Source organism: Chlorocebus sabaeus, chromosome 6 (genome assembly GCF_047675955.1).
Source record: "Chlorocebus sabaeus isolate Y175 chromosome 6, mChlSab1.0.hap1, whole genome shotgun sequence".
Lineage (NCBI taxonomy): Eukaryota > Metazoa > Chordata > Mammalia > Primates > Cercopithecidae > Chlorocebus > Chlorocebus sabaeus.
In genome coordinates, this window is record NC_132909.1 from 17307476 (window position 1) to 17321315 (window position 13840).

The 13840-nt window shown below is 51.9% G+C and overlaps 1 protein-coding gene across 11 annotated transcripts in view; it reads left to right on the plus strand.

The window, feature by feature from the left end:
* The window catches only part of POU2F2 (POU class 2 homeobox 2), a 91994-nt gene that overhangs the window by 34048 nt on the left and 44106 nt on the right, over positions 1-13840 (plus strand). For 7 of the 11 annotated variants that reach the window (XM_007996956.3, XM_007996958.3, XM_007996961.3 and 4 more), the window contains exon 1: positions 11835-12590. The exons of 1 other annotated variant lie outside the window; for it this stretch is intronic. In XM_007996956.3, the coding sequence (XP_007995147.3) occupies positions 12563-12590 (28 nt within the window). In that variant the 5' untranslated portion in view covers positions 11835-12562. Of the gene's footprint in view, positions 1-11834; positions 12591-13840 lie in introns of those variants that run through there. 3 more of the 11 variants (XM_007996965.3, XM_007996966.3, XM_073016398.1) reach the window with 3 other exon arrangements.

The window sequence follows — 13840 nt, forward strand, 5'->3', positions numbered from 1 at the left end:
TCTCCTGCCTTGTGAGGCCAGGTGGGTGCTCCCATTAGCTCCCTTTTGCAGGGTGTGGAGGTCATTGCCCCTTTGTCAGCTTCTTCTTCAACAAATCAATACCAAACACCTCCTGGGTTGCAGGTGCTGGAGACACAGCGGTGAACAGGACAGACACAGGCTAGTATGATTATTATCAAGGTTCTAATCGGAATGGTGAATGTGGATTCACATTAACTCATTATTAAAAAGAAGTAAAACAATAAGTGATTGGATAGAGAAAAAGGGCTCTGTCCAACCCAGTGACGGGAGTATGCCATGAACCAAGGATTATGATTAATCCAATTTTGTGCACCTGGGATCCTTCTAAAAGACAGGATGAGACATAACAGGATACACGTGCTCCCTGTGCTGGCATAAACATTCAGGTTGGGGGAAAAGAGGTGATAAACAAGCGTGTGACATGAAGCTTGAAGGTGAGACAGCAAAAAGTGTTAGAAGAAAGTGCAGCCTGGTAGAGGACATAGTGATGAGAAGTGCCATGTGAGGCAGGATATCAAAAGGCCTCTCTGTGGAGGGTGTGTTTAAGTGTAATTCTGGAATAAGTAAGGGGATGAGCTATAGGAACACCTGGGGAAGGACCGCACTGGGCAGGAGGAAGGGCAAGAGCAAAAGTCCTGAGGCAAGAAGAAGTGCAAGTGTGGATTGCAGGAACAGAAAGGCAGCCAGCTTGGAGGAAGTGAGTGAAAGGGGTGGGGAGAGAGGAGTTGAGGCAGGCAGGGGCCGTTCAGAATGAGGCATCTTGAAGCTGGCTCGCTTTGCTGGCCATCTCTGTGGCCTCCCAGGCTTGGGTCGTTAGTACCCTGGACAGCGGCCTTGGCCCTTCTGAGCGCTTGCCGAGATGGGCGCTCCCTACTGAACACACAACTTATATTAAGTCTGTTTCTGGGCAGTGAAATGGGGATAGGGAAACATGATATCGCAGTGATCGGCCCCTGCCCACAGGAAGCATATAGTCATTGGACAAGACGTTAAAGTACAGTTTAATGAATTTTTTCTTTTTTTTTGAGGCAGAGTCTTGCTCTGTTGCCCAGGGTGGAATGCAGCAGTGTGATCTCGGCTCACTGCAACCTCTGCCCCCCAGGTTCAAGCCTCAGCCTCCTGAGTAGCTGGGATTACAAGCATGCACCACCACACCCAGCTAATTTTTTTGTATTTTTAGCAGAGACAGGATTTCACCATATTGGCCAGGCTGGTCTCAAACTCCTGGCTTCAAGTGACCTAGCCTCAGCCTCCCAAAGTACTGGCATTACAGGCGTGAGCCACCACACCTGGCCAGTTTAATGAATCTTGATCGAGTGAACATCTGTGCATTCACCACTTGGGTGGAGATGTCAAAAGCACCCAGAAACCCCACCCCGTGTGACCCTTTCCAAACATACTCCTTCCTCCCTGCTGGAGGTAACTACAATTCTCACTTTTGGGATCATCATTTATTTGAAATTCTGCATGTGCATCATTTGATATGCTCTAATTTTAATAATAATAAAAATGAGTACAGGCCAGGCACAGTGGCTCATGCCTGAAACCCCAGCAGGTAGGGAGGCTGAGGGAGGAGGATCACTTGAGCCCAGGAGTTCAAGACCAGCCCATGCAACATGTTGAAATCCTGTTTCTGCCAAAAAGTACAAACATTAGCCAGGTGTGGTAGCATGCGCCTGTAGTCCCAGCTACTCAGGAGGCTGAGGTGGGAGGATTGCTTGCTGGGAGGTGGCGGTTGCAGTGAGCTGAGATTGCACCACTGCACTCCAGCCTGGTTGACAGTGAGACGACCCTGTCTCAAAAACAAAAGCAAACAAAAAACCCCCAAACCCCAACCCCCCACCAAAAAACAAGTACAATCTCATTATAAAAACTAAAGTGATGGCCGGGCACGGTGGTTCACGCCTGGAATTCCAGCACTTTGGGAGGCCGAGGCAGGAGGATCATGAGGTCAGGAAATTGAGACCATCCTGGCTAACACGGTGAAACCCCATCTCTACTGAAAATACAAAAAATTAGCCAGGTGTGGTGGCATGCGCCTGTAATCCCAGCTATTCGGGAGGCTGAGGCAGGAGAATCCCTTCAACTCGGGAGGCAGAGGTTGCAGTGAGCTGAGATCACACCACTACGCTCCAGCCTGGGCGACAGAGTGAGACTCCATCTCAAAACAAACAAGCAAGCAAAGACTGAATTTATTACAGAAGAGGTTATAATTAATTACCTTCCAGACCATTTTTTCTGCATTGGCTTAATACTTGTGCACCCATAGAAAAGATACAGTTTTTAAAAATGGATGTATGTGTTTTACATCAATGATATCAAATTGGATAAATTGTTCTGCAACTTGCTTTTTCACTCATCCATGTCTTGGAGAACTTTTCATGTCCGCACCCATAGATCAGTCTCATTCTCTTTCATAACTGCATAGTATTCTTGAGTATGAATGTATTATAATTTACTTAGCCACTGTCCTATTGGTGGCATCTAGACTGTTTCTTATTTTTCTCAACCTCAGATCTTGATGTAGTTAGTGAACATGTTTGTTCTTAGGGCATGGTGGCAAGTATTATATTTAAGATTAATTAGGTTCCTGGCTAGGCATGGTGGCTCTTGCCTGTAATCCCAGCACTTCGGGAGGCCATGGCAGGCAGATCACTTGAGGTCGGGATTTTGAGACCAGCCTGACCAACATGGAGAAACCCCATCTCTACTAAAAATACAAAATTAGCCAGGCGTGGTGGTGCATGCCTGTAATCTCAGCTACTCGGGAGGCTGAGGCAGGAGAATCGCTTGAACCCAGGAGGCAGAGGTTGCAGTGGGCCAAGATTGCACCATTGCACTCCAGCCTGGGCAACAAGAGCAAGACTCCGTCTCAAAAAAAAAAAAAAAAAAAAAAAAAAAAGGTTAATTAAGTTCCCATCAGCCAATGTTACTGCCTCCATTTCACAGATGAGGAGCCTGAGGCTTAGAGAGGGAAGTCACCTGCCCAGGGTCACACAGCAAGTGAACAGAGTAACCAGATTCCAAATCCTCATCTGATTGACTCCCAAACTATTCATTATGTGCACCTGTATGGATGGTTAACCATCTGCAGGGCAGTTGTCCTTACCCAGCAAACATTCCTGTAGCCTTAGCTAAATGCAGGCCCAGTGCTGGGCTCTGAGTCTACAAGAACATGTCAAACTGAGCCCTGTTCTCAAGGAGCTCACAGTCTGTAGGGACAGCCTCACTGGGGGTGATTCAGTACAGTACCATTAGTGCTAAAGCCCAGGGGTACTGCCTGGAGCTGTGGCAAGACTGAGGTCAGGGAAGGCTTCCAGAGAGAGGAGATCTGAGCAGAGGCTAGTGTGTACAGAATTTGTGTCAGACAAAGCAGGCATGAGGGATGGGACACATAAGGGAGCCCAAGTTTTTGAACAGAGGAGAAAGGTGAGCTCTGAGGGTGAGATAGCTGAGGAGGTTGAGAGGCACCATATCCATTTGGGTTTGGAGAGCCAGCCTTGGATTTTATTCTGTGGACCATGGGTGCCTGGAAGGATTTATTCATTCAACAAGTAAGGTTCAAGCATCAACTATATGCCAGACACTGTTAAAGCACCAAGAATACCACAGTGAACAAGAGAGAAAAGGACACCTGTCTTCAGAGAGCTTACATTTTAGAGGGTGAAAGAGACAGTAAAGCAAATAGGTGGCAATTGGATTTCAGAGTGCTCTGAAGGAAATAAAACTGGGAATGGAGCGGAGCATGACTAGGGAGGGTTTCTCTGAGGATTGGCGTTTGAGCGGAGTCTTGAAGGATGAGAGGAAGGGGAGGAGGTGGGGGACAGCGTTCACAGGGGCTGGCAAGGTTGAAGGCCCCATGTTGGGGACAAAATTATCTTCCTCCAGTGTGTCTGGGGTGTGGTACTGCCGTGGCCAGAAGGGAAGTCCTGTAGGGCCCTGGAGGCCACAGTAAGGGGACTGGATTTGTCCTGGGGGCAGCATGGCTGGAGGGCTCTGGACCAAGGCCATGGGCTCTTGCTTTTCAGCCTTTGGACAGCTCCCTGCGCTGGGGTGACAGCAGCGGCCTCTGAGCCTGCAGAGTTGGTGCTGGGCGAGTGGGAGCTAGAGAACAGAAAGTGTGCACACGGGTTGTGGAAAGCCTGTGGGTCTGGGGGCACCTGGGCCAAGGGTGGAGCCTCGTTGAGGAAGACCCAGGGCCAGGCGCCTGCTCCCACAGGTCATTCGGAGACCCTGGTGAGCACATGGCAGTGGATGCCAAGGGACCCTGTTGCTGGGGGATCTACAGTCTAAGTGAGACTCGCACAAGCCAGGTTGAGGAGCAGCGAGCTCAACACGGAAGCTGAAGCACAAACTTTGGGGTCAGCAAGCCTCTGGGTTCACCCCAGCCTCATTGTGTGACTGTGGGCCTCAGCTTCTTCATCTTTAAAGTGGGGATGATAATGGTCTCTCCCTCATAAGATGACAGTGAGAAGTAAATGGGTTGCTGAGTATACCCAGCCAGGGCATCCTTAGAGTAGGCTGGCCATGCTTTACCTCCCTATTGGCAGTGGCTGGTTGAGCCATCAGTCCATCTCACCTGTTCTTGTTTCTTTCAAGCTATATAGAATGTTAGATCTGGGGCCGGGCACCATGGCTCATGCCTGTAATCCCAGTACTTTGAGAGGTTGAGTTGGGTGGATCACTTGAGGTCAGGAGTTTGAGATCAGCCTGGCCAACATGGTGAAACCCTATCTCTACTAAAAATACAAAAATTAGCTGGGCGTGGTGGCGCATGGTTGTAGTGCCAGCTGCTTGAAAGGCTGAGGCAAGAGAATCACTTGAATCCAGGAGGTGGAGGTTGCAGTTAGTCAATAAATAAATAAATAAATAAATAAATAAAATAAAAGAATGTTTTAGCTGGAAGCAGTCTTAGAGTGCTTCTCCAGCCCATCTCAGACATATATCTGGGGAAACTGAAGTCCAGGGAGTTCAGGGGGCGGGCCCTAGGTCACTAGAGGGGGAATTTCAGAACAGAGATTGGTTGGTCTTCTTTTGTTTGTTTGTTTGTTTTTGAGAGACAGAGTCTTGCTCTGTCGCCCAGGCTGGAGTAGAGTGGCGTGATCTTGGCTCACTGCAACCTCCGCCTTCTGGGTTCAAGTGATTCTCCTGCCTCAGTTTCCCAAGTAGCTGGGACTACAGGGATGCGCCACCATGCCCAGCTAATTTTTGTATTTTTTAGTAGAGATGGGGTTTCACTATATGTTGGCCAGGCTGGTCTTGAATACCTGACCTCAGATGATCCGCCCTCGTTGACCTCGCAAAGTGCTGGGATTACAGGTGTGAGCCACCACGCCTGGCCAGTTAGTCTTCTTTTATCTTCCTTGAGCCACATCACAGTGCTTCTTTTCTTACATGAGGAGAACTGGGAATTCTGGTGGATGTGGAAAATTGGCTGTGGTGGGGAGATATGATGAGGAATGTTTGTGTCCATGTGAATTTGTTAAGCATCTGCTGGCTTCCTGGTCCACAGACCTTGCTTCTTAGAAGATGCTGCTTCCTGACTTTCCCCCGCGAACTGACCCAAGTGTCGTCCCCATTCTGCTTCCCTTCTCACTGTCTTTCAGTGATGGCCTCGCATCCACCCAGCCACCCCAGCCCAGCACCCACTTCCCATATCCTGTTCCTGTAGACTCCAGCTTGAATGTCATCCTAATCCTCATCCCAGTCCTCATGACTCCGTTCTCCCCTCCTGCCTTGGACCACTTTCCCAGCCTCCCCACTGGTCATCCTGCTTCCAGATTCCATGCTACCAGCCTGTCCCCACATTTGTCCCCAGTAGAACTTCCTTACACAGAATGCTTCTGCACAGAAGCCTTCCACCTGCAACTTCAAGTCCAACCTCAAAGCAACTTGAAGACAAACTTGGGAAAGCCAAATTTTGTAGTTTTAGTAGAGGTAGGGTTTCACCATGTTGACCAGGCTGATCTCAAACTCCTGACCTCAAGTGATCCACCCACCTCAACCTCCCAAAGTGCTGGGATTAAAGGCATGAGCCACCGTGCCTGGCCCCAGCTCTAACTTTCTATAGCTTGAAAGAAACAAGAATAGGTGAGATGGACTGATGGCTCAACTGGCCACTGACAAAGTTTGTCCCCATCTTGGAGTATTCAACCTTGGCAACCCCCTTGAATGCTGCTTCCCACCTCCTGCCCTTCCTTTCATCCTTCAGGACCTCAGGTCCTACCCTGATCTTTCTTACCTGAGCTTAAGCTCTTCCACTTGCCCCAATCTTCTGTGGCAGGAAAGATACTTTAACGTACCTGGACCTCATTCTTGACTTCTCCGTGACTCCCATGCCCCACATTCAGCCAATCACCAATTCTTGCTGCTTGTCACCATCACCGGATGGTGATGTGGAACTCATCAGCTTCCTCACACTGACCCCCACACCCCATCCTCTGGTTCTTCACTGCGGCCTCCAAAGCAGCCAGGATTGTCACAAAAGTGTTCACAGAACCACGCCACTCCCCTGCTTGAAACCTTCTCAGGTGTCCCACTGTTCTTGAAGTCGCAAATTCTTACCTTGGCCTTCAAGGCCCTGTGTGGTCTGGCCCTGGCCACCTCACTACCTCACACCTCATCTCCTATCTTCTCTTCTTTGTTCACTCTGCTCCAGCTCTATAGGCCTCCTTTCTGGTCTTGGAATTGCCACCCTGTTTACTGCCATGGGGCCATCGCCTCCTCTGTTCCTATTGCCTGGAGTGTCTTCCTTCACATTCTTTGCCTCAAGAATGCTGTGTCCAATTGCTATGTAAATGTCACTTCCTTGGGACAGTTTTCTGCAACATGCCACCCTTTGTTTACATCAGGTATCCTCCTCCTACTTTTTTTTAAGAGTCAGGGTCTCTCTCTGTCACCCAGGCTGGAGTGCAGTGGCATGATCGTAGCTCACTGCAGCCTTGACCTCAAACCATCTTCCCACCTCAGCCTCTCGAGTAGCTGGGACTACAGATGCATACCACCACACCCAGCTAAGTTAAAACAATTTTTTTGGCCGGGCGCGGTGGCTCAAGCCTGTAATCCCAGCACTTTGGGAGGTCGAGACGGGCGGATCACGAGGTCAGGAGATCGAGACCAGCCTGGCTAACATGGTGAAACCCCGTCTCTACTAAAAAATACAAAAAAACTAGCCGGGCGAGGTGGCGGGCGCCTGTAGTCCCAGCTACTCGGGAGGCTGAGGCAGGAGAATGGCGTAAACCCGGGAGGCAGAGCTTGCAGTGAGCTGAGATCCGGCCACTGCACTCCAGCCTGGGCCACAGAGCCAGACTCAGACTCCCTCTCAAAAAAAAAAAAAAAAAAAAAAAAAAAAAAAAAAAAAAAAAATTTTTTTTTGTAGAGATGGGGTCTCGATATGTTTGTCCAGACTGGTCCGAAACCCTTGGTGTCAAGCAACTCTTCCACCTCAGCCTCTCAAAGCGCCAGGATTACAGGTGTGAGCCACCATGCCCAGGCCCTTCTCTACCTATTCTAGAAATCACTTTTCCTAACTTAGAATTACATATTTATTTGATGGCTTTTTATTTTTTATTTGATTTGTTTATTTATTTATTTTAGAGATTGGGTCTTGCTCTGTCACCCAGGGTGGAGTGCAGTGGCGCCATCATAGCTCATTGCAGCCTTGAACTCCTGGGCTCAAGTGATCCTCTTGCTTTACCCTCCACAGGAACTGGGACTACAGGGATATGCCACCACGCCTGGCTAGTTGATAACTTTTAAAAATTGTTTATCCCCCAGAGTCTATAAGCTCTATGGGGTGCTTTTAACCACTGTATTCTCTGAGCTTAGCAATGGCTTAGCACATAATAGCATTTATTGGATACTTATTGAGTGATAAATTACCAAGGCATTTTTATCCACTCCAGTCTTCCTCTCAGACTGTTAGCTCCTTGAGGTCAGATTTTAGATCTAGCTCACCTCTGGGTCCTCAGCTCCTGGCACGGGGCTTGGCACTGAGGGATATGAGGAAATGTTTGAACTGAAGGAAATGGGGAAGGGTTGGCCCACCTTCAGCCAGGAGCTGATGGGATCAGGATTACCAAATATCAAGAAACTGACTTGAAGGCTGTGGGCATTGGGCTGTGAGCTGCAGAGGTATTCCAGCATTGCTGACTGGACAAGGAGTGGCTGACTGTTACGGTTGTCTCCTGAAGGATGGGGAGCATTTCACGCCTCCAAGAAGGAGCTCCATGGCTCAGTACAAAGTGATCAAGCTGTCAGGGAAACAGACCTAGGCTTAAATCGTGACTCCACCACTCACACTGTGTGATTTGGGGCAGGAGAATCCACCTTTCTGAGGCTCAATTTGTTAGTAAAATGAGGATGATAGCAGACCTTACCTCCTCAGACTGTCATAAAGACTTAGAAGTAATGTATTGGTTCAAATAGCACAAAGTAGGCCGGACGCAGTGGCTCATGACTATAATCTTGGCACTTTGGGAGGCTGAGGCGGGTGGATGGCTTTGAGCCCAGGAGTTCCGAGACCAGCCTGGGCAACATGGCAAAACCATGTCTCTACTAAATGTATAAAACTAGCTGGCTGTGGTGGTGCACGCCTGTGGTCCCAGCTATCTGGGAGGCTGAGGTGGGAGGATGGCATGAGCCTGGGAGGCAGAGGTTGCAGTGAGCCGAGATTGTGCCACTGCACTCCAGCCCCAGCCTGGGTGACAGAGCCAGACAGTCTTAAAAAAAAAAAAAAAAAAAAAAAGGAAAGCATAGACAGCAATGCTGTGGTGGCTGCTGCTCATAACGAAGACAAAGAGGAAGATATATTTTAAGTCTCAGAATGCTGGATATTCCTAAACAGAACTTGACTTTGACTTAGGGCTGCCGGAGAAGCAAAGGGGCTCTTCAGGTCTAGAGGGCAAAGCAGGTGTGTAAACAGAAAATAGGCTTGAGGCTGGGTGTGGTGGCTCATGTCTGTAATCCCACCACTTTGGGAGGCCGAGGTGGGTGGATCACATGATCTCAGGAGTTTGAGACCAGTTTGGCCAATGTGGTAAAACCCCATCTCTCCTAAAAATACAAAAATTAGCTTGGCCTAGTGGTGCGCACATGTAATCCCGGCTACTCGGGAGGCTGAGGAGGCATGAGACTTGCTTGAACCCAGGAGATGGAGGTTGCAGTGATCTGGGATCGTGCCATTGCACTCTAGCCTGGGCAACAGAGTGAGACTCTGTCTCAAAAAAAAAAAAAAAAAAAAAAAAAAAAGAGAAAAAAAAGAGCCTGGACTTTAAAGCTAAAGCTTAATTTGATTTTTTTTAAAAAGGGAAATAGGCTTGAGTCCAGAAGCCAGGAAAGTGGGCAAGAGTGGCAAGCAGTGTCTAGGGTGGGTCAGAGCTGAAGCTGGGCATGGTTTGAGGGTATCTGAGGCCCACTAGGGGACCACATGGCCCTGCAGCAGGAGCAGACACACATCTCTTTGTGTATGTGTTTGTCTGCCACCCCTGTCATCCTGTTTTCCTGCTTGTTTGGGTCTCTAAGTTAGCTTTCCCTAACCCCCAGAGGTTGCCCCTGGCCTGGGTGCTGCTGAAGCCCTGTGTGCTTAGATGCAGCAAGGAGACTGGGCAGAGGGAGGTGGGTGTCATTGAGTCTTGGGCCCAAGTTCATCTCCTGGCCCAGTCATGGACTCGGAGTGTGGCCTGAGGCTTGGTCTCTCTGTCTCCTGACAAGCTAGGGGTCTGAGGGGCCTCTCTGAGCTCCCACATGCTATATAGCCTTACAGATGAGGGCAGTGCCTATGGGAAAAGAACCCTTGGGTCCCCTCACAGAGCAAGGATGATGCTGGGGGCTGAGTAGAGAGATCGCCAAAGCAGTAGGCATTTAGAGAGAGGCTGGGGAACTGAGCCACAGAGAGGATCCCCAGGGGTGGCCAAGAGGAAGAGGCCATGGCTGGGGGGCCCTGAGGGGTGAAGAATCTCGCTCTGCTGTCCCCGGTGGGCTGGCTGCTCCCCCTCACCACTCCCCGCCGGGCCCCCGGGGGACCTCGCTCTAATAATGTATTTGATCGACTCGCCGGCCGCGTACAAGCGATTATTGTCTTGTCGGGAGTCAAACGTATCGATCCAGCGAGAAATATGAGCGGAGCAATGGGGCCCGCGTGTCAGTTACCAGCCCCGCTGGCCCTGGGGAGCCCCCTACGTCTCCTTTAATTACCGCTCAGCCCTGAGCCCAGCCTGGCCTCCCCTGTGCTGCCTCCCTCCTAGCTCCCTGCACCTCAAGTGGCCCCCACTGCTTCCCAGCTCCCATGCCCTACCTGCCTCGCTCAGCATGGCTCGAGGCCTCTTCTGTGGCAACGAGGCCACCATCTCCCCCTGCCTGAGTCTCCCTGTTCTGGCTGCCAGGTTGTACCCACCCACTGTGTTCCAAACTCCGTCCCTCTATCCTCTCTCAGGCAGGCCCATCCTCCTGCAGGATGCCCTCACCAGGCCCAGCTCTGGTCTGAGGCACTGAGAATGGAGCCAGCATAGGAGGCGAGAGGTATGGGGTTGTTTCATCTTTCAGGGAGCGTATACAACCTTCCCCGGCTCCAGGACTGAACTGCAGACCTGGCCGTACTGGAAGTGGGTGGTCCTTCTCTGCCGGCTCTAGGGGGCTGGAATGGGGTCACGTCCAAAACCGTGCTCCTGACATGGATGATGTTGAATCTGTCCAGGGTGGAGCATAGGGGTGGCTGGTGAGGTTTTGCCCGCCCCCCCCCACAATGTCCTATAGCCCCATTTCTAAGCCCCCCAAAACAAATCCTAACTGAAAACAAAGCTTACTGCGTAAATGTCGCTTTGAGACAAGGCTCCAGTACCCACCGCCATTAGGCTGCTGTCGGGAAGACCCTCATGTATAGAAATCCTGTGGCCAGTTTCTGTGTGGTCTGTGGATCTCCTCTGTGAAATGGCCTTTACAATACGGGATGTTGTGGAGTGTAGATGCCTGGAAACAGTCCCCTCTCGTGTGCATATATGAGAACTGCCAGTCCTTCCTGTTGTGCCCACCTGCCTGCCTGGGCGTGTCTGGGTGCACAGGGCACGTGTGCAGTCAGGGAAGGGCACTCCTGTAGTTCTGCCTGTAGTATGCCCTTTCCGAGTGTGCCTGTGTGTGAGTGGGTGCGAGTGGCCAGGAAGCATGCCTGGGCATATATGTGTAGAAGTGCCCTTGTGCCCATGGGTCCATGTGAGGGAGTAGAGTGGGCATCAGTATATGGGAGTGACCATCGTCAGCAGGGAGGGCTGGTGTTAGGGCCTGTGCACATAGATGTGTTCATGCACATCTGTGTGTGTACGTGTGTGTGTGTGAAGTGCTGTGGTCCATCTGTAGAAATATTTGTGTGTGGGTGGGTGAGTCTAGGCGTCTGTGCATGCACCTGTGGTTTAGGGGCCCCCCCAGCCACAGGTCGCAGCATGTCTTGCGGAGCCCAGGTGGGCAGGTGGGGTGTCTGGAGACGCCAGGCAGCCCCACAGCCTCAGACCTCAGGACCAAGAGGAGGATGAGGGCAGCGGACTCGGGCGCGCCTTTGTCTGAGCTGCGGTGCGCTGGGAGTCCTGCGCCTTTGTGTGACCCTCGCAGGTGTGCGCGCGGGGGTGTTGGGGGGGTGTTGAGGAGGGGAGTGGAGGGAGGGGTTCCCTCCTCCGCAGCCGGCCCCGCCCTCCGGGCCATTGGCTGGGCGCTGCCGCCCTCTGGCGGGCTCGGAGGGAAGCGCTGACCTGGGAGCACTGCCGCGCGAAGAGCCAGCTGGCAGCCCGGGGACCAAGTGCTCCCCTCCACCGGAGCCGCCTCGGGCGCCCGCATTTGGCCGGCGATTTATTGTAGCTCCAGGCCAAGTCCCCTACCCACGGTTCCCACTACCACTGCCCACGGGCACCACTTCCTCCCAATGGTGACACCCAACAGCTCACCTGCAGATAGGCGCAGGGCTTGCTTGATCTTCCCTGCCGTGGGGTGCTTTTAAGCTTCAACGCTCTTGGCTCTGGGCCCTTGGGAAAGCTACTGCTCACTTCTCTGATCCTCAGTCTTTTCATCTGTAAAATGGAGCAAATAACAGTGACCACCTCATTGGAGATAGCACCTGTCAAAAGTGAGGCACAGGGTCAGGCATCGGCAAAGCCCTGTCTCCAATGAGCTGCTGGCTAGTGTTCTAATGTTGTTACTATTGTGGACCCACCGTCTCCTCCAGACCCATTCCCTGTCCCAGATTTGTTTGCCTCCATGGGGGCGATAGAAGCCAGGGGGCAACAGTTTCAGGCACCTCCCGGATCGCAGCTGTAGGAGTCGGCTCTTCTAGCCTGCTTATCCTCTGCCCCACTAGCCCCCACCCCCCAACACACACACATGATTTGGGGTGGGCCAGGCTGCCGGGGCGGGTCTGTGGGCCAGGGTATTTTCCCTTCCGAAGGGGGCGGACCGGCCCTGTGGTTTCCTCCCTGAGTGACTTCCGGCAGGGAGGGCTCGGCCCCCAGAGAGGGTGGGGAGATGACACAGTTGTTCCCCCAGCCCTGGCGGGGCGGGCAGCATGGTTCACTCCAGCATGGGGGCTCCAGGTAAGGGGGCTGGTGCCTGCGCCACTGCTCAGAGGACGGGCAGCACATTTAGGTTTGCTCTGTGGGCCCTCCCTGCCCCTCCTCCTCAGCTGTCTCCATTGTCCTTCTCTGTACTCTAGCAACTCCCTCTCTCCCATGCCGGGTCTCCTCCAACCCCCACAGCTCCTCTTTGCCCTCCCGTTCCACATCAGGCACTGGAACTTCCAACCTCTTCTCTTCTCTGTTGCCCTGTTCGGAAGGGTCTGGGGACAGGAGGGAGGGAGCTGGGTGTTGGTAGCGGGCCCTCATGTGGAGAACCAGTGGGGTGGGTGACATGGGCGATCCTTGGATAAGGGCTGCAAAGGGATTGGAATGCCAAGTTGCTGGACTTGGGGGATGTCATTCCCTTTTGAGTGTGTGTGTGCACATCTGGTACGGGTGTGCGTGTGCATGTGTGTGTGCAGTAGTTCTGAGTGCTCTGAGTGGGACTGCTCTGTGCTTGTGAGTGTAGGAGGCTGTTGTGTGTGGCATTGTAGGGTGATGATCGCCTGTCTCACTTCTTCACCTCATTCACCTCAGACGTCACCTCCTCAGGGCAGCCTTCCCTGACCTCCCCATCTAAATTGGCACTGACCTGTCACTCTCAGTTCCCTCACCCTGCTTTATCTTTTCTTCACAGCACTTATCACTGTTGGGAATTTCATTATGTGTTTGTTTGTGTGCTTATTAAATGCCTTCTCCACCAAATGTCAGTTGACTGAGTGAATATTGCGCGCCAGGCACGGTACAAGGTGGTGATGGCTGTCACTCAGCAGTGTTGATGGGAGTCTTAAATGAGATAATACATGTAGCATGCTTAGCACAGTGCCTGGAACATGGCAAGCACTCAGCCCTACATGCCTGTTTCATTTGTGGCTGTGTAGGCATGACCATGGGCGTGAGTCTTGGTTTGGTGGTATGTGCTGTCCTATATGTGCCATTGTGTGCGGGCATCCCCGTGTCCTCCACCAACATGTATCTGTTGAGCAGTTCTGTCTTGGGTGTTGGAAATACAGTGGAAAGGGTAGCTCAGGTCTGTTCGCCTGGAGCTCCCAGTTTATTGGAGAAGACAGACCTGTCACCAATGACAACACAGACAGGTCAGGGCTGGGATGGGGGAGGTCCAGGCAGAGAGGTCAGGGCTGGGATCGGGGAGGTCCAGACAGAGGGGTCAGGGCTGGGGTTGGGGAGGCCCAGGCAGAAGGATCAGGGCTGGGGTGGGGGGCAGAGGC